Source organism: Trichosurus vulpecula, chromosome 5, assembly GCF_011100635.1.
Source record: "Trichosurus vulpecula isolate mTriVul1 chromosome 5, mTriVul1.pri, whole genome shotgun sequence".
Classification (NCBI taxonomy): domain Eukaryota; kingdom Metazoa; phylum Chordata; class Mammalia; order Diprotodontia; family Phalangeridae; genus Trichosurus; species Trichosurus vulpecula.
The window spans coordinates 218,128,894-218,150,171 of record NC_050577.1 but is presented as its reverse complement, the minus strand read 5'-3'; the positions used below and the strand labels follow the sequence as shown (position 1 = coordinate 218,150,171).

Here is a 21,278-nt window from a genome sequence, read left to right as displayed (position 1 = left end):
TTGAAGTAAAAACAATTTCACATTTACATATCACAAAGTATCTATCATCTAGCAAAGGAGAGGCAAAGTAAATTCTTTTAACAAAGAAGGATTTTGGGGGGTGATAAAAACAGAATGCTAATAGGGTTTTTTCTTTTACAATGTACAGTGTATGGCCAAACAGACTAGTGTACTCATCAATGTGATGGATACCACATCCCCATAAAGAATGAAAAATGTGAGCAATATACAGAAATATGTGGACCTAAGCTTTTGCAAAGCAAAAAGAAAAGCTGAACTAGGAATAACACATACTGTCTAAGACAATTTTTTTGCAAAATCTGTCTAAGTACATACATAGAAATGCAGAACCTTAAAAATTAGGAGGGAGCACAAAGTGACAGCACAGATAAGCTATTTGATACTTGCATGGTAAAGTATGTTTTTTAATGCAAAAAATAATCAGAGAAAAGAAGAAAGTTGTATATTAATTCCTCACCTCTCCAAGCTTTTCCAATTTAATATAGGTCTCCATTTTCCCAAATCCAATCTCCGACTACAATTAAAGCAGAAACATGAATTTCAACGTTTCTTCTTAAAACATCATATTCTCTGCTGCTTCTGATAATCTGTTACGCCACCAATGAGCACAGCAGTCTAGTCTGTTTTAATTTGCTGGGCAGCCATTTACAAGGTTAAATTCAACAGGCATTGAAGCATTAAAGAGATCGAATCAAATTAAATCACTGTTAAAACTGTTGTCCCACATTTTATATAAAATGGTGCTTAAATAATATTCTTCAGTCAAGACAAAATTATATACTCTTTGAGATGCTGCTGTTTGGAGAAATGCAAACTGTCTTCAAGATAATGAGGTCTTTGCAAAGACTAGTGCCTGAGCCTGCTGTTTTGACTACAATGTGGAGTACAAAGAAAGCAGCACTTTCCCCTGTCCTTGCCCACTATTCCTTACTGGTCATGAGAGGGGCACTCCTGGCAACCAGAAGGAAAGTGCTACAATGTCTATACCAATGGCTACAGAGCATGGCCGCTACTGAAGATCATCTTCTGGTGCCACTCAGGAAACTGTAGGTGAAGAATGTGAGTCTCATTCTAGTAAAAGCCATATGCAGGAATTACACGGAAAGAATCCACAAGCTTCCAAAAACCCTTTACCTTTCTTCCCATTCTTTTACTTGGCCCAATTTTTTCAAGTATCTGGATCTAGGAAAGGGGATACCTAGATACACCTTTGATTAGTCAGGTATAATAGACTAGAGATTCACTACTTGGAGGAACCCAAAGTGGCTAATGTGGAAAGCTTCAAGCACAGAATGAAAGAAGGCTCTAAGAGCTGGGAAGTCCTACAGAAAGAGTGGGACGAGAAAAAAATGTGGATAAACAGAAGAAAGGAAAAGGACTCCATATCCTAACGGCAATATATCATTATCCAGGAATGGCAATAACTCTATTTTCCCAAAGAAAGGGAGGGCGGGTGAGAGATTTCCTGAAACCTGACCGTCGAGGAGGACTTTTAAACAGCCTTCTAGCAATTGCTCATGGTTAATAAAAGAGGCACTGGTGGTTTTCTACGAAGGGAGCCCAGTTAGAGCTTTATTGTGTTGCTTCTTTTATATAAAAATAAAGGAGCCAGGGGGAAAATAGCTGTTCCTTAAACTGCAATCTTGTTTCTCAAAGGAATATAAACCAGGCCAGGTTGTCATGGTCATCATTTGCGATCTCTTTGGTTCACTAAAGATGAAAAAAAAATCACTTTATCTAATAATCAGGAATGATATTGCATCATCTTTGAAGGATGAAGTATTTTTTTCCTGGATAGCCAATATAATGCTATACACAGAGGACTCTTTATGCTCATACAAGCCTCCTCTGCTCTCTCCACAGAGGGCTTCATCTCATACTTTTCTGAGAAAAGAGAAGACACAGAGAAGGAGAGCACTCTTCGCCCCACTTTCTATACCTCAGAAGCCCTGGACACCACCTCCTTCTATCCTTTTTTCCAGGCTCTGATAAAGAGGAGGCCTTTTCCTCACCAAGGTCTCATGCTCTACTGGGCCATTTCTCTCATCGCCTCCCAACGCTTCTAGCTGACTGTCTCCACAATCATCGTCTTCCCCCTCATGCTCTGTCTCTCCCTAGCCACACTGGCTCGTGCCCCAGGACCCTCCCCCACTCAGCTACAGCTCTCCTTTCACTAACTTTGCGGCCCCTCAAAAATCTGGTTTTCAGGATCTTCCTTCCCCAAAGTTACCAAAAACCTCAACTGCACAGCCAGGGGCTTTTTCTCAGGCCTTATTCTTGGCTCCTGATAGAGCAGTACCCTCTGCCACTGGGATACTTCCTCCCCTCATACTTTTGAATCAAGACTGCTGGCAGCTTGAATTCAATAAACACACCTCTCTACAAATAACCATTTAAAAATGTCTGCCTTCCTCTTTGGCGTAACAATATTGAGTACTGGAAAAATGTACATGGTTATGGGTCTTCCTAGGGTCACAAAGCATATACACAGGGTGTCAAGAAATGCCATACCCTAGCAAAAGTTATCTTGCTCTTCACTAAATTTCAATCCTACTTTAAACAGCCCCTAGGCATGAGGCTCAATGTCTTTCCTTTGCAAAACTGTCACAATAGGGCATATCTACTGCAGAAAAAAAAATGTTCACAGTTAATCTAGTTTAGTGTTTATGCATCCACTTAGAGGAATATAATTTGAACATCCAACACAAAATGACTTTTGCAAAATTTCAAATTAGAAAATAAATCCAAATATTACTGAATTTCTAGATTATAGTACTATTTAACTGCTAATACAGCTGTCAATCATGCTTTGACCCCACTGAAAACCAAACCACATGCTCTATCACTCTTCTATAGCAAAGTCTTATGAATCAAATACAAACAGAATGCATTTATTTGTTTCACCCTTAGCAAAATAAAATGCCACAAGTCAATTTATCCAATAATAAATCTATTAACTATAGATTAGTGCTATACATGACATTAGATAGCATTACTTAAAAAGCTTAGATCCTTTCCCTGTAAAACCAGTAACTCTGCTAATCAATAAAGTGAAACTAGATGTAATAGGTAACTCCTTCCCATTGCGGTGTTCATTTTACCTGACACAAAAGACACATGGCATCAAACACAGCCTACCACGCAGGTAGGTCGTGCCAACCTGATAGGGAATAGCTCTTGTCTATGGAGGCATATTTTGTGTGTGTCCTATAGATGTATACAAACACGTCCTGATTCCTATTTGTTTGTAATTTTATGCAGCATGCATTCCATTTTTAAAAATTCTGTACCTAAACTATGGATGGCAGCTGTGATTACCATGAATTTATCTGTCTAACCTATCACTACAGAATGAGGTGCCTGAGTTCACACATGTGCATGCACTCTAATTTTCCCACGATAGAAAAAAAGGCCTTGTTTGTTACTTTCAACAAATGTACTAAAAATTAACTGGGAAATATCAGAAAGCTACAAGTATCAATAGAAAACTAGCCAGATTTGATCAGTTAATATGAGAAAAACAGAAAAGAATAAAGCCTTCTCAATAACCAGAAGCTTAGAGAATTTCTGGGCAAGTTCTCTGAATAACTATGTACTTGAAATATCATAAGCCCTCAGTCTAATACAAATTGTCTGATTAAATGCTGGAGTCTGCTTTTTTAAAAAAAAGTATATACATTTTCAGATCTATAAAGGTAGAAATGTCACCAATGCCTAATGACAAATACATCCAACAAGTGGGTATGTACAGTTCCTCTGCTAACCAGAAGAACTACATCTAAATATTCAAAACTACAAAGAAAAGTCCGTCCTGTTTCCAGCCCCCTCACAGTGGAATTTAGTGACATCACTAGAATGTGCTGACAGGCTGCAAAAATGGAAAGTAAATACTGTGCTGTAAGCGTAATGCTGAATTTAGATTGAACAGTGGGTTATTAAATGAAGTGAATGACACTTTCACATACCTCCCACCCAAACCACAAAACAGGAAAGACACAGGGTCTTGCTGGTTTACAAAACCCAGTAACATGAGTTACCTGTCAGACTCTTTTAAGGATTAAACAATAAAGAGCGTAAGTGAAAAATTTTCCCACCTTCAAAAGTTTAATAAACCAATGTATATTTCTTATGAAAATCTAAAATGCTAATTTGGGTGAGTATGGTTATTCTGCATGTTTTCTGTTTGATGGGACAAAAGCAACAACAAAAGATGGAATGACCAACTTACTAACATTCTCTCCTTAGAATATTCAAGAGACTGAAGACAAAGCTAAAGAAATGTCATTCTGAGTGAACGTAGAAACAGGAGCGCTGATATGTGCAACTGAAGTTCTGCCCAACATGACAGAAACAGTTCCATTCATTCATTCCTTATGCTTATGTCTCATACAGTTTTACTTTTAAAACTACCCCCAAATCCCCACAAACATGATACCAGCTCAGCACCACTAGCCTTCTCGTGGTTCAGACCAACATGTTTTGTTAAGTAAAAAACAGGGCGGAATGCTTGGTTCTGTGGGAGACCTACACCCACACAGTTGAAATGGTTCCTAAAGAACTAACATTAGTGTTGTGCTATAGTTGTGAAGACAGATGAACATGATTATGCAGTTTAAAATTAACTCAGAGAGACAGTTTTCCAAAACAAGTTAAGTAGAGACTTTCTATGACCTTCTTGGAGCAATGACCAAAGCTGCTGCTGACATGTCCTCATTGTCCCTCTCCCAATTCTGTGCACTAGGTGGGAAAATCAAGTATTAAGTGACTCCTGAGTTTGGTGTCTCATTCTCATGTCAGAAATGTGGTGCTATATCTATGCATTATGGGAGGAACTTTGCTGTTAGGAAATAACTAGATATAAAAGTGTTCTTTTTTTTTTTTTAAAGTAACAAGGAAAATGGCTACAGGTACTGAAAACACAATCATTCTTGGCCTATAGCAGTTCTCTCCAAAGTGAAGCATGCAAGATGATCCACTGGACTGTGGGAAGAAAATATTAGAATTTCTATCCTGATGTATTTTTATCTTAAAATAGAAATCAAGTTGTCTGAATAAAATTTATTAGATTGATACTGGTGCCCTCACTTGTCTGCTAATCAGATGGCCATATGTCACTTCTGGTAGGTGACACATCCTGAGGGAAGAGTTGGAACAGTGCCACGCTGTGGGCTGGAGCACAGCATCCGGCACCATGTAGTCACTAAAGTTTACTTGTGTCAATTCAATTTATGGATAACTAGTTTGAACTGAACTAACCCTCATGAAGTGGAGACATGGCTTAAAAAGATTCTTGCAAAGATATCAGAGATTGGAGACAATGTTAATCATATGAATCTGAGCAAACAAAAAGGAAAATGGCAGTGTTGACATTTCTACTAGTAGGGCCTTTCTGTCAACCATGATACCAAGTAAAAACAATAAAAATTTAATTAAATCTGACTGCAGGCCTCCCCAAAGCGGAAATGAACAACACTACTTAAAATATGGATTTACAAACAGTAACGACAAACCTCATCCTTTTTGTATGGCATGCCTTGAATACTGGCTAATAACAGCATGAAGCCATCATGATTATTAGCAAGACATTTGAAAAATAAGCTTTTGCTGCTAAATAGTGATGGGTTTTCTGTAAAAACCTTGTACCTATACACGTGAAAAACCTGGAGACATAATTTTTCTAACCTATTTAAGAATCTTCCAAATGAAAAGTTAATTGATGGGTTTTGAACTCATTTGTTAAAAATAAAAACATAACTCTCTGTCAATCAGTTTGCAAGAACAACTAATGGACATAAAGGAAGATAGAAATTTACTAGCTCTCTCTCTCTACATATATCTACATATATCTCTCTACATATATCATACATATATCTAGATGGATGGGGTGTGAAGAGAATAAAAGAGGGAAAGCAAGAGAAATACACTTGGATTCAAAAAAACTAACTGTAAAATTTTAAGAACTCCCCCCCCCCCACACACACACACACCTGGAGGTTTTGCTGGACTGCAAGCATGTGATATGGCAGCCAGGACAGTTAATACATGCATTAAGAGGCAGTGTCCAAAACTAGAAAGGTACCATGACAGCCCTTCTACATCTGGGCACAATATTTTAGGAAGTTCTAGGTGTCCCGAAGGCCCCCTGGAAGGTCAACTATGATTTGAAGTCATATAAGAGCCTATTAAAAAAACTGGGGTTATTTAGCCTGGGAAAAGACTTGGCATGGCATCTCTGTTTTCAAGTATCTGAATTACAAGAATAAGGAATTGGCTTGTTCTGGCTGACCCAGAGGGAAGGACAAGAAACAATTACGGATGAATAATGTGTGTCAAAAAGGCAAATTTGGCCTCGAGATAAGGAAAAGCTTCCGAGTACCATCTACCTGATGAGGGAGGGCAGACACTCTCCTCTACAATGCATATGCCTGAGCACAATGGGGACAGACAGATGATCCGTCTGGGCTCTGCTCTAGTGGTCATTTTTTGTCAGGTTCAGATTTGGACCAGACTACTTTTGAGGTCCCTCCAAATCTAAAGTTCTGTCATCAGGTTTCATTACTTTATAGTCCTACTTTTCATACCTGGCATTTATATGAATGTTTCACTAGATATGAGATGAAATTATGGCCAATGCTTCATTTACATTTAAGACTCCTCTGCCTATACATTCTGACAGTCTTAGCCCTTGGTTTAATACTTGAAAAAAATGTTTACCTCCATTTCATGTCAAGAGTAACAAGAATTAATCTGGTCTATCCACCATAAATGTCTATTAATTGAGACACAAGTACCAAACAATTGATGAACTATAAGATCTCAAAGTCCCTTCAGAAAAATAAGACATATTTATGAACACTGTTATGTTTTTTTATCATATTAAAATACCACAAAATGGATAATTAGGTATGTGTGGCAATTATTAATCAAAATATTTGATTAACAAAATACTCCATTTCTTAATCATCCACGTAATGGAGTTGCATGTAGTTTCCATGACGTACCATGTTTTAAAAGGCAAAGTGTGGCGGAAAGAAAAAATACTTGCCACATGGATTAAATTAATTTTTCCTTAAAAGGTACTTGAAATCACCAAGATTCAGTTATAGCTTCTTGGTGACCTAAGTTCAAAAGCCAGACCACAAGAAGGCAGGAAGGTGTTCCAACGTGGCTGCCTGAGAGCCAGAGAAGATGAACTCAACTAAATCAATGCTGCATATGCTTGGTGAGTCTTTCTTCCATGCTATGGTTAAGTAAACAATGATCTGAACCATTCAGGCCTCACCAAGCCTGTCCTCTAACAGAGGATGTATCCAATTTCAGATTAGTGTGTAATTTTTTAAAAGATGCCTTTTCAAAACAAGAAAAACACATCTATACAAATTTTAACCATTCAGCCCTGCACCTTATGTGTTAACAACTCAGTTTATGTAGGAATTACATGATATAAAACTACAGTAGTCAATATGTATTGATCCTAACTAATAAACTACAGGAGAAAGGCAATACTAATTTTTTTAAAATTAACTTAATACTCAAAGTCTTTTAAAGCTTGATTTTCCAGCAGTTTATGAAAAATTCAAGTTGTATCTAAAATCAGAAGCAGTAAGATATATCAACAGTTGTATCCATACACTGCAACTCTTTAGCCATAAACCTAAGGTTTAGTTTGCACAATCTTGGACATCAAGGTTCTAAGACATAACACAAAACTGTGCAGAAATTGTAATATGTGCATCCTCACAAACTAAAACACAGAGGGCAAAATTTATTTTAGGTCCCAAAGCTACAACAATCAATTTAAAGCCAAGAAGGGGAAACAACCTTTCCTGAAGTAATCTAAGGTTCCATTCTCAATACACTGAAAATTCATTAGAGGGCACTGTTTTCCTTAATTTCATCACAGAGCAAAATAGAAACTGCAAATGATAAGTTTTAGGTCTTTCATTTATATCTGGCATGAAGGTAGAGCAAATCAAACTAATATTTTAAATCTATCACTTTAGGAGTCTAAGTAAACCCTATTAAAATTACTCAGAACTCTCAATCTTGGATAAAGTCCCTTGTACTAGAGGCATAGAAAGAAGTTTCAGACCTTCGTTTTCACCTGCTATTTTGGTTCTATCAGGACCACATGTTAAATCTTTTGAGTATTTAACAAAAAAGAACATTTTCAACTAGGGAATGTCCTCCCAATTCCACACTCATATCCCCTCCACATGATCCACCTTCTGCTTCTCAAAGGAGGAGCTGGGCCTTTCTTCTTGCTAAGACCCACTCCTCCACTTGAGCTGTCCAGGATAGACTCCCCTCACTCCCTCTCTCTGTAAGCTTCTCTTTTTAAGCCTCCCTTCTCTCTTCCTAATTTTCAATCTCTCCTCATCCACTCATTCCTTTTTTGCTGCCCAGAAACAAGTGCAAATCTCTTTCCTTGAAAAAGCTTCCTGTGACCTTCCCAAAGAATGGAAGTTTCTGGAAGCAGGGACTGTTTCACTTTGGTCAGTGAATCAACATTGATTAAGGGCCTACTATGTGCCAGGCACTGTGCTAAGCATCAGGGATATAAAGGCAGTCCCTGCCCTCGAGGAATTAACAGTCTAATGAGGGAAGACAACACACAAAAGGAGGCTGGAAAAAAAGGGGGGGGAGGGGGAAATCAGAGTGTTTTAGAGTAAATGTGAGGCAAATGTTTGTTCATTAATCCTCTATCACTTTTCCTTTTCATAGTCAGATTTCCAGAAAACTCAGATCTATGCTCATTGGCTCTACTTCCTTTCTGCTTCCTGCAGCCTGGTTTCCACCTCCAACACTCAACTGAAACAGCTCTCTCAAAGGTTACTAATGATTCTTTCTTGCTAAATCCAATTGCTTTTTCCTGGGTCCTCAAACTTCTAGACATTTTGGCAGTACTTCATGCTGGTGAAGATAATCTCTGTCTTGTTTCACCCCTCCCTACCTGACCAACTGTTCTTGACAAGATTACCATCCACATCCACATACTATCTATCCATGGCTGACACCAATGTTCTGGGGGGCAGTGGTGGGGTGGAACGGGACGGACTCTTTCTCCTCTTCTCTCTGTGCATGCCCTGGTTCTCATCAGCTCTCAGAAGAATCCAACTATCACTTCTAAGCTGACCACTCCCAAACTTGTAGATTCACACTTCATCTTTTATCCTGAGTGCCAGCTCTGCCCCCTGCGGTCCCTCACAGATACCTCAAACTCAATACATCCAATACAAAACTCACTATCTTCCTTCCTCAGTCAAACTGTCACAGCCATTTTCCTGTTTCAATAACGGACACCATAGTTATTCCAGCCATTGAGTACATAACCTAGGAAGGATTCTTGTCCTTCCTCGCTCAGGGCCTGGGCAGGCTGTCCTCATGTCTATTCTCTTTCTTCTTACCTCAGCCTCTTACATTTGTACTCTAAGCACCTTACAGCAGGGACTTAACAAATGCTTGCCGACTGACTGACCTCTCAACCCACTATTTACAAGGTCCTTCTAAACTTTGAATACTATGACTACAAAAAAAAAACCCTATAAAGTCAAATAAGCATCATCTTTAGAGCAACTCTGTAGATAACTAAGCATAAAGAAAACCCAGCCACGTGTATTTAGAGGCATTCTGTTCTTTAGTTAATGTCTCTCTAATAAGCTGGTAATCATAAAATCTTAAAAACAGTTCAAGATGCATAATGATGCAAAACTCCAAAGATCACAAGCCACCTGGGCCTTAGCAGGTGATCTTGGAGAGTTTCAGTACCTGAAAGAATAATCACCCTGTGGCCAGCACAGTCCAGTAAACTAGAGGCCCATTCTTGAAGTCTTTCCAGACCATCAGGAGCGTTAGGAGGTTGTGCTTGTGCTTTATGTTGAAACATTCTGGATGGTATTTCAGTTTAAGCAGAATGTACTGGAAATTTGGGAACATTCTTCCTTTATCTGAAAGACTGAAGTCTGAAATGAAGTGAGTTTGTAACCTCAGTGAGTGACCTAGAACTCAACTCAATTTAGGTCAGCAAGCACTTAAAAGAATCTATTATAGAAAGGCTATAAATGAAAAAGCAGAGCATCTCTGCCCAAATAGAATGAAGGTAAGCTCCTTGTGGGTGAGTTTATTTTTCCTTCCTTTTTTCATCCTTATAGCTTCAAACAGTGCCCTGTCCATAGGAAACTTAATTTTTTTGTTATTTGTTGAAGAAAGAAGTTTAATTCCACCAAGAAGATATAATATGTTCACAACTAAAAAGCATTTGCCTTGATTCTGTTGGCAGAACTGAAGTAAAAAGATGTCAGGCTGACCTCCATTTAACACCCACATAAGTTGCAGGATCTTTCTTTGCTCTGCATCTCTTAGATACTGAGGGTAATTACAAACTACTAAGCTCAAGAGTAAGAGACTCAGTAAAATCTAGTGGTAATGATATGAGATAAATCCACAAAAACAACCTGTACTTCTATATGTTAGCAACAAGAATAAAAAGAAATGAAAGAGAAATATCTTTTACAGCAATGAAAAAATATAGCAAATATATGGATATTAATTTATTGAGACACACAAGAGACTTATACATAAAATGCTCCAAAATGATTTTCACAGGAATGAAGGAAGCAATGAATAGAGGGCTATCCCTTAATCTGTGGTTGGTTTGAACAAATATAGAAAAAAATAAACTAATTTACCATGATGTTTGCCAAATACAACCAAAATTTACCAGTTCTGTACAAATAAGTCTTGGTTTTTTCTTTTCATGATTTTTTTTTTGTGATAAAAGTACTAGCAACAGAATCACTGCTTTCTCACATGCTTGCAGTAGCACCATCAATGTATGAGAGTGCCTGCTTCCCCAGGGTCCCTTCTATCCTTGGACTGTTATCACTTTTTTCCTGCTTCTGTCATTCTAGTGAGTGTAAGGTAACAAGTACAAAATTTTTCTCAGTGGTGCAATTTGCAATAGCAAAAAACTGCTATTAAAATTGGAAAACAAATTATAGGTCTAACACTTGAAGAATGGCTAAAGGAAATGTTAACATGATAAAATATTTTGATCTATTCATGTGATCTCACTGATGTGGAAACTTCCTGCACTAGTGAAGATCAGCAACCTCTTAGTAATGTTCTCCAGGACCTTGCCCTCTAATAGGATGAAAGCGGGGGAAGAGAAATGCCCTAAAGGGAACTCAAAGGAGGTTGTCCTGAAGTCAAGTGGAGGTCTGCTTACAGAGCAGAGGGGCACACACTCTCCCCTCAGAACCAGGGTGGTTCTGGGGGTCAGGGAGGGGGAAGGAGGAGGACACTGACCAGAGCACAAGCAGCATGGTTTGGAAGTGGTTCATTTGGCTCCAGCGCTTCTACTTGCATTTCATATGCTTTTCATTACCTGCTTTTAATGATGGTTATTAAGTTTATGTTGAAATTTTTTAAATTTAGTTGCATTTAGATGTCATAGGTAGAATAAGCTGAGTTCTTGGGTTCATTCACTATGAAAGAGTCTAAAAAAACAAGCTACCATCAGCAAATAGGTAAGTCAGATAGACAGAAAAGCCCACAGAGCAGGTAAGGGAAAATCCACAGTTCTTTCTCCCTGGAGACAAAACATAATCATGGCAAACTTTCATTTAAACATGTTAGTCAAGGCTGTGGTGTCTGAAATAATTGATGAATAATTTCAAGAAATCTAACATTTTATATGAAATGAATAAGAAATCATGAAAAAAAAAGAAAAAGAAAACATGTCACAGAGAAATATCTATTTGACTCAGCTTTGAGAGGTTTGAAGTCCCATGGGCTTTCCTTGGTATCAAAGCATATTTGAATTAGAGAAGGAACTCACCCCCTCCCTTAAACATTAATGTCTAATGCTCCTACCAGACCTGGAGTCATTCTCTTCTATTAGGCCTCAGAAAGAACACAAAGCACAGGCTAGAAGGAAGCAAACTAATATTTGTGTGTTATGGTTAAAAAGAGAACATATTCTAAATATTTTTGTACCATATTGGTGCAGCTTTTGGGACATGCTGCTTATTCTGGAATTTGGCTTGGATTCCATATGAAATGGAATTTTGATCATTTATTTAGTGATAGAACCTACTCTAGTCTCTAAACTTGCCACTTTCATCAAAATCAGAAAACAGAACGCAGGTTTGGAACCACTCTATGAACCTTCTACTTGGTCCGTTCCCTGGTAACGTTCTCTAGGAACACAGGCCAAGAGTCATGCACTACAAATTCAAAGTCATGATTTCTCAGGAAGAACTCTAGACATATAGAATTTCTAACAAAACCCATATCGGGCTGAACATAGGCCATCCTCCTAAAATGGGATCTCTCTGGGGGAAAAATACACATGCATATACATCTGAACATGCCCATTATAAGGTACAATCAGGTTTTATACAAATCAGATTTTGGGGGGAAAAGTACAGCCCATACATATGTAAAATTCCATTACTAAGTTAATGGGGAAAATCAGAAACTAAATATGAATATATTCCTTTAACAGTGCATAATGAATAAATCATTTTAAATTAAGACCCAAAGAAAATTTCTCATATTCTACACAATTTAAACATAACATTAATAGCAATATGTATAATTTCTTAAATAGTATAGTACATACATAGTTACCAAATCCAAATAACTTAAATAAACCTAAATAGCCAGAGAAGCTGGACAAAAGATATACAGAAATTCTAGCCAATCCAACTCCAGCATAGGAAAACAGAAAGCCACCCAGCTGCCACCCAGCCACCCAGGGCAGGTAGGCACCTTCTCTGCCACCTGAGGTTTCAGGGAGCTGCCGTCAGCACCAAAAGGCTCAGCGACCTGCCCTGTCACAGAACAATGAGGTGCTGGGGGCAGTCCCTGGCTCCAAAGCCAGCTCTCTGTCTACAAGGCCACACTATCTCTCATAAGATCTAGAATGCTGAAATACAGCTATGATTTGAAATCTGCATCCCTAGGAAGTAAGCAGCTGATTTGATTGCTGCTGGGGAAAGAGATCCTTTGAAAACTCACCAAGGAAGCTCTCCGAGAGCGCCGGCTCATTGGCTGATCAAATGGAGGGCTATTTATCTGCAGCTTTTCTAAATAACCGTCAGGTATTCTAATGTCCGCAGGAAGTGACAAACGCTTATTTAAATCCTGAAAGAAAGAAAAAAAGAAGACTTAATTTTAAAACGATTATGATGTGGCTTTTTTTTTTCAGTATTTCTTAGCGATAAATTGCTTGACGTTTATTTTGGTTTTATACAATACACTGAGACCTCAACAGCTATCGGCCACTGAAGGTTTCTGAGCTGAAGAGGGGCATAATTCATCAAGCAATGGTGAGAAGGATGGATTGGAATTCAACCCTCCTCAATCCAACCCCTACCTACCACTGCATTTCTTATTAGTGCCCTTCAAGGACTCTCTGCCAGTCAAAGTGGCCTATTAGCTACTCCCTCTACCTCCTGCCTTTGGGTCCTGGCCAGTGTCACCCAGCTAGAAAGTGTCTGAGGTCACATTTGAACTCGGCATGATGAATCTTCCTGACTCCAGGCCCAGTGCTCCACCTTGCTGCCTGCTGCCTACCATACAGAAGGTACTTAATAAATGCCTGTTGAATTGGACTGGAAGGAATAAAGACAGAGGGTAAGTAAGCTGGCTAGGAAGCTAAAGCAACATTTCAGGCAGATGGCACTGAGGTATTATTTATTAAGGTCTTAGGTATAAGAATAAGGTATTATTCCTGGTGGGAAGAGAAAGGAGAACATTCTGTGTGTGCTGCTTCACCTCCAACTGAGCCCTGTCTTCCTTCACGAAGGCTTGAGGACATGTGGGTCACGTGATCTATGATTCATGTAGGAGGTGGAGGTCCTGTGACTCTTTTTCAGACTGCGCTTCATGGCTCCAAATGTCACCTCAGCTAATCCTCACGGCCCTCCCCTCCCACCTAAGCTTCAGTCCCACATTCCTACTGGACAAACATACTCAACCACCACAAGAAATTCACTCTGTCTGAAGTGGAATTCATCATTTTTTCCCCTGAACCAACCGTCCATCCCAAACCACCCTTTCGTGAAACTCTTAAGACATCTTTGTCTCCTTCCTATCTCTTGCCACCTGAATCTACTTGGTTACCACATCCAGTTCTAGCTCTACAATCATAGGACGATTTATCTCTTCCTTTCTCATCTCACAATTACCAGCCTACTTCAGATACTCATCTACTCAAACCTATTTCAGAAACTACTTTTCTACCTCCCAACTTCCACTCATTTTACAGTTGAAGAAGCGGAAGCAAAAAGAATAAGTGACTTGCCTGGGGCCTACAGCTAAGTGACTGTCTTAAACCACATCTGAACTCAGGACTCCCTGATTCCAGGCCCAGGGCTCTGTGCACAATGGTGTCCCCTAGCTGCTAGGGAGCACAGTAACTACAACAATTCACATAAAACACTATGGTATATTGGAAGGGGGAGGAAGTATTTACAGGAATTAGAGATACATGTCAGAGAGGGGGACAGGAAGCTCAGTCCAAGACACTGGTGTGACCAAGCAACAGAAAGCAGCTAGTGTCCTCTGCCCTGAGGATACTCCATCGGGGGTCTCTTGCTCCATGCTAGAGTGTGTCCAAAGAAAGGAAACAAAGACGATAGGAACATTGGTGACCACGTTTTTGGCTCTATCCAATGCCTCCTTCTATTTTCTCCCTTAATGCTCTTACCTACTCTCATGGTTCCAATAATCATCCCCACGTAACCATGTATGTGATTCCTGAATCTACATCTCAACTCTCAAGCTCTTACCGGAAGGCCAGTTTGACTTTCAACTAACTGCCTGTTTCTGTCTCTCCAGCTGGATCATTCACACTTCCGATTCCTGTTACTTCTCTGGCCCAAAGAGCTCCCCCCCCATCTATATCCTCTCAAACTCAATTCAAGTCCCTTCCCTATGAAATCTTCCTTAATCACTTCAGTGCAAAACAATCCCTCCCCTTTCTCTGAACAGTTCTGGTAGCATTTATCAAAACAGGACTCCCTGGGGTCTTACTTATCTTGAATTGTTATCATTTCATGAGTATTTTGTTATCTCTCTAATTAAACTGTAAGCTTTTGGAAGGCAAGGATGGTCTCTTATACTGCTTCACTGTAGCACCTAGCAGGAAGCAGTGCACACAGCAGATACTAAAAAATAAATAATTATTTACTACTGATCTAAACCTAACACCATATCAGGTGCTATGATTCACCAAGTTTAGTATTTACTTAAAAAACAAACAAGAAAAAAGCCCATTAAATGAAAACAAAGAACAATTCTACATAACAAAGCAATTTTTATATCTCAGCTAACAGATCACAGAAACAATGCTTTCTCTGTTGGGACACAACAAACATATATAATAAAGAGTCCTATACAGTATCTGATTCCGGTCATCCACATAAACTGACTGTCCATTTGTATAACACTGATGCGAATGAGAACAATGGCACCTGCTATAGCTAAGCACCTTATCCTTCTGTGGTCCTCACTCCCCTTCCCATCTCAAATTTCAAAAACATATCATCACAAAAGTCCCCTAAATCACAAATCTTATACTAACACCCAGCAATATACAAAAAATCTAGAGCTATAAGGATAAGACTTTAGAGAACCTTAATAATATTTTTTCTAGGTTTTAGGTAGACGGGTCATATATAAGAGAATTATCACAGGGGCCCATGGAGGTTTGTGGAATGAATAAAGTATAAGAATCAGTGCTTTATGTGATGATTCTTGGTGTAACTGTTTTAATAGTGAAAGTTTCTAGAATCGAAAACTCTTATCAATTTATATGTTCAGTGAGCTAGGTCTTGAAGTATAATTCTTATCAAAGGCTTGAGAGTAGGAAAACCCAATCAGTAGAGGGTAATCTCTCCAGAGATGGTGGAGCCTTTCCTGGTCATCTCTGAGCCAGCTGCTGCTGCCATGTCCAAGTGCAGAGAGGAGTATCCTTGGAGCTCACCATTCCCCTGGCAAGCTGAACTCCTGGCAGAGCAGTCCCACCCTTCCTCCCTCGTCCTTCCACTTTGGACAGTGCTATTTCACTCTTCAGAAGTTTTCCCTTAAATGTGCCTTTGAGTCATTTCTACTCATTTCTTTAAATTCTGTCCTTAGAGCTGAACAAATGTGATTCCCATCAAATACCAGAAAACAATTATCTTGTTCCCCTGAGTCTATCACAGGCACAGAGGAGGGAGTTTTGAGATAAAAGTTGGGGGAGAGGGGGGGAAAGAACCTGCACAGTAGGCCGTGTACCTCCTAACAGGGTTCTCTCAGGGTCCTCCCCATGGCTGAGGCCATCCTCTAGGGACATCACACCTCCAGCAGCTGCCAGTCCAGCAGCATCCCGAATGCTTAACCAGTCACTCACAGAGATGATTTCTCTATCAATCCTGTATCATACTATCACTCAGTAAAGGGACAGCGAAAAAGACATTATCTACAGTTTACTGATTCTGACCAAGTCCAATTAAGTTAGATAAAAATTTGTATAATCTAGTTAAATTCCAATATGTAGACTGACACAATCTAAACATATGCACAAAGTAACAAACACTCTTCCACACAGAGAAAATAGTTTCCTTTTGGTAAATTTGCTTTGGAGGGTAGGGGTAGGAGAGGCAAGGAGGGGTCCTGTGTCAATGGTTTTGTCAGCTTGGGGAACTCTCGTTATGGAAATCTCCTTGCCACTGATGGTAACAATGATGGTAATAGTGTTGATACTGATGAGATACCAGACTGACTAGCGCCTCTAACTTAAGAGTCAGAGTTGCCTGGAACATGGAGATGTTTAATCACCTGTTTATATTACAAAGGGAACAGATGTCAGACTTGCAAGGAACGTGTATCAAAACTTGAATTCAAGTCCCTTCTGATTTCCGGGGTGGCCCTCTAGACACCATGCGCCACCCCCAACCATGCCAGCAGGGCAGCCCTCCAAACACCCACCATGCCAGCAGGGTAGCCCTCTATCCACTATGCCAGGCTGCATTCCCAAGCCATTCTGTGCCATAAAATGGTTGACAAAAAAGCAGGAGTCTGAGATAGACAAAAACTGTAATTATGTTAAATGAAGGTTATGGACAAACACATGATGACACTTTTACAGCAGACCTACCTTCCTCATGAGTTTTCATTCTCTAAGTAAAGATCTCAGAGAGAAGGGACTCAGAATGCTAGGGAAGCTGGTCAGGCAGTGAGTCTTAATAAACATTAATTAAATGCCTACTATGTGCCAGGCACTGTGCTAAGCACTGGGGATACAAAATTGCAAAGACAGTCCAGACCCTGAGAAGCTGACAGTCAAAGGTGATGAAGGCCTGTAGGAAGCAAAAGCCATGCCAGGAAGAGCCGATTGTAATTCCTTTGTTGAGAAAAGAAGTGAGAAAAGAAAATGAAAAGACATGAGGAGAACACTGTCCATCTCTTCCCAGTCCTACTGTGGATGTGGCTGATAGGGCTGGAGGGCCATTTGAGCAGCGTGTGTCTAAGAAGCTCGTGGCTTTTCAGGACAGCTGCAGTACAATAATGAGTCATTAGAGATCAAGTAACTTTGAGGAGATTGTTCAATTTTAACAGGGAATTTGGGAATTAGGCAGGAGATAAAACGGGTGGGATAGAAACTTTCTCCTCATTGGAAAGGTCTCCTGAGGGAATCTTTAGTCTGTGGACATGCTAATAAACAGCCTCTCCTGCTGGTAAAAGCAAGCAGGACTTCAGAGAAAAGTCAAAGAGAGCAGAGAAAGCATCTTTGTCAGTAAAAGACTGGGGAGGAGGACAAGAGCAAACATGAGGTTTAAAAGGCTTTCCACCACCACGCAGTTTGCTCATTTTGTTTCCATCCCTTTCTCCTCCATCTCTCTGCTCAACCCAAACCTTCTCTTCCATCAAGAACCAGCTCAGATCGCTGCAGAAAGTTCTCCCTGACCCCTCCTCCTTCTTTTCAGTGACAAAAAAGCACAATGAACCCAAACCTTTGACAGGTATTTGTACTACTTTTTACTTTGCTTGTAATTATCACAAGATCACACAATCTCAGAAACTAACTAGTCATCTTAGCCCTGAAAATAAAACTAGTATAGAAAAGCCTTCTGTATCTAAATTCTTGTTTTTCAAATGATTCTAGAAAACTTGTAACTTGGTTCCTAACTCAGGAGACAATGAAAAATGGGCATAATCTCCAAAAAATAAGTCTACTGATTTTTGTGACATCTTCATGCTCCCCCTCCCCCTCCTTCAGGTCTCTATCTGCATCATGAGAACATAAGGCAAGGCAGTTGCTTGGATAAGCAAACTAGGAAAGGAATGTGGTGTTGTCACAGCTCTCTCTCCTGATGGGAAAGATTTTGTCATAATTTCAAAGTGATGTTACAAGTGAATGATGACAGTGGCAAGAATTGGTCCTAAAGTCTTAAATGACTTTTTTTCTTTTCCTGAATCAGCATTTCCTCCACCATCTCTGATCTCTTTCCAATTATTTTGAATGACAATATTCCAATTGTCACTTAGTATGACAACATCCTAATGCCCAAATGTCAAGAAGTGGGAAGAACATTTAAACATTCCCCTTCTTGTCAAGTTCCAATCCCAAAGAATTCTCCTCTGCTGGAGCAATAGAAAGAGACAAAGATGCATCCATCATTTATCTCCAGAACATGCTGGACCACATTTTGAAAGACAGAGAAACACACACTCAGATTCACCATGATGGTATTTCCTTGGTGTTCTCTTTCCCTCCCCTGGCTGCTTTCACATTTGGTTCTTTAAAGAAGTCAACAAAGCTTGGAATTCCCTTTTCAGAATAAGAGCAGAGGTGGAAAGCTAATTCAGTGCTGCTTGGTTTTCATTTGTCCTTTGCCACGGGGCAGAAAGAAGGGTTGGGACTGGGCTGCACCTGGTTCCAAATGAAATGTGTCATTTCTAGTTCTGCATTTCTTGGATTTCTCAGGCTCTCCCACTCTGGAGACTCCTACTATGGGACACACCAAGCAGCCTCCTGAGTTCAGAAATAAAAATACTAGTAATTGTCAGGGTTTTAGCTTCCTAAAAATTCTTTCTAAAAGTACTCTTGTTTATCAAGGCCCCCCAAAACACTGTTCACATTTCAGTATGAACTTCCAGAGCTAGCCCCGAAGGCATCCTAATTACTAACACCAGAGACAAAAAGACTTTTCCTTCCAAAGTCAGTTGATGTCAGTCTGATTGGCCACATAACCCACAAAAGGTCAAACAAAACTGATTTGTGCTTTTGGAGAAATAGCCTTCTGAATCAGTTATCTCACCCAGCTTCTTTGCTTTCTTCAGAAAGACAACATATCAGCTGTAGTCACAAGTGACTCATTAATAAGACTGCTAGACCAGTACTTTTGTTCCCTGGAGAACATCTAATGACATCAAACCACATATTAATGTCTCTACAATTTAAAACACATGACAAACTGGCCTTAAATCTATCTATACCACAATTTACATGAAGACTTACATGAAATGTCACCTGACTTTATGTATTACGTATATTTAGAAACTATTTAATTTCAAACGACATCTCATCCCATACCCTGCCCCATTTAGATCCTTACTGAATTTGAGCTGACCTTCAACAATAACTTTCAAGAAAACTGCTTCATTTTTATTATAACATAGATAAGATTTCTAGGAAAATACTGTCAGAAGAATATAAATTCAAATATAGTCAAAGGCTACAAGAGTGAAGCTATGAATATGTAGGGGAGGGTCCTAGACTTCCAACTTGTAGCTTGTCTGGGCTGTTGCCAGATACTCTTGCAGAAGAGAAATGCTGATAAAATTTCTACAAGACTTAATGATTCCGAGGTTCACAGAATATTTCAGGTAAAATATCTACATAGGAAAAGCATATGTGACATAATTTTTTAGAATACCACAAATGCAATCTTTCAAAGTGAACAACCTTACTAAATTTACCTAAACATCCATAAAAGTAAATATGTTCCTACAGTCAGAATGGAAATTTACTGCGGTTCTAAGAACAGTAGCTCGAAAGGATACTAAGAGGAGAGCATGATAGTGTAGCAGTTAACTTTGGGGAAAACCATCCAGTTGTAATGATATCTGAACATTCTATGCCAACGAGAAGAAAAATTCAATATGGAGAACTATACTCTAATGCTTAAAGGTGGAAGGGGAGTGAAATCACACCATTCTGTTGTGCAACTATGAAATTCATCTCATTTGCAAATGGGGTTCAGAGAATGTTCAAAGATGACTCATGTTATATGATTTATTAATATACGACAAATATCATTCTCCCTCACACACTGCCAACAAATGATAACGGTGCTTCTTTTTACAGGAAGTGAATGAAATGTTCTATATTTAACTACTTAAAGCTGGCTATTTTAAAATAAACCATACAGTATTATTGGCACTGATGCCAGTAGTCAAATGCTATAAAATGAAGAGACAGCAACTGTTTTTCTTATCAGGCCTCTACTTAAATAACTGTCCCAAACCACAAGGTGACGTGATACTTTAAGTCTTTCCAACTACTTTTAAATGCTTTTAATTAATCATGTCAAACTTTGGGGTTTATTAAGGTCTCTACTGAAAAAAAAAGGTAAAATTTTTTAATTTCTAGTCAGGATGGTGATTCATCTGTCCGTGACTATCCTCAAACCTATTTAAATTTCCATACACCTTAACCACCTTCTAATCTGCATTATAACTATTTATATACAAGTCTCATCTGACTATAAAAGCTGAATTCAATTCCTTGATTTCTTACATTTTTTCCTCTGGAAAAATTTCACCAACAGAAATTATGTTAAGTTAAAATCATAGAATTTTTCACCTGGCCTTAGATATCCTCCAGTTCATTGCAACTTTTAGATACTGAAAGCAACGTGATGAGGGAAAATATCAGTGTTGACTGAATGTAAGTTTTTAAATGAGGAGAGGTCCAGGGATAAGTGATGCCAAACGTTATTTAATTCAATTCAACAAATATTAATGAAATGTGTACTACACAAAGTCCTAATCTGCTGTCTCCCAGTGGCTTGGGAGTGGCCCGGGCTCTCCAAGACTATGTTTGGGGAGCACAAGTTCTACCATACAACCTATAAGCAGATTAGTGAAAGAAAGTAAGTAAACGGTCCCTTCAAAAGAAAGAATCTGCTCGAAGAGGATCAACCTCATAATTACTGAGAGAACGATCACCAGTAGGCTGCCCACATGGTGGTGGATTCTTA

The 21,278-nt window shown here is 39.1% G+C and overlaps 1 protein-coding gene across 1 annotated transcript in view; it reads right to left on the bottom strand.

Moving 5' to 3' along the window:
- CDK17 (cyclin dependent kinase 17) overlaps positions 1 to 21,278 on the bottom strand; it is a 145,085-nt gene that overhangs the window by 26,622 nt on the left and 97,185 nt on the right. Inside the window, exons 5-6 of the mRNA XM_036760187.1 lie at positions 13,045 to 13,170; positions 479 to 535 (exon numbers count right to left, since the gene is read on the bottom strand). Coding sequence (XP_036616082.1) covers positions 479 to 535; positions 13,045 to 13,170 — 183 coding nt within the window. The remainder of the gene's footprint in view (positions 1 to 478; positions 536 to 13,044; positions 13,171 to 21,278) is intronic.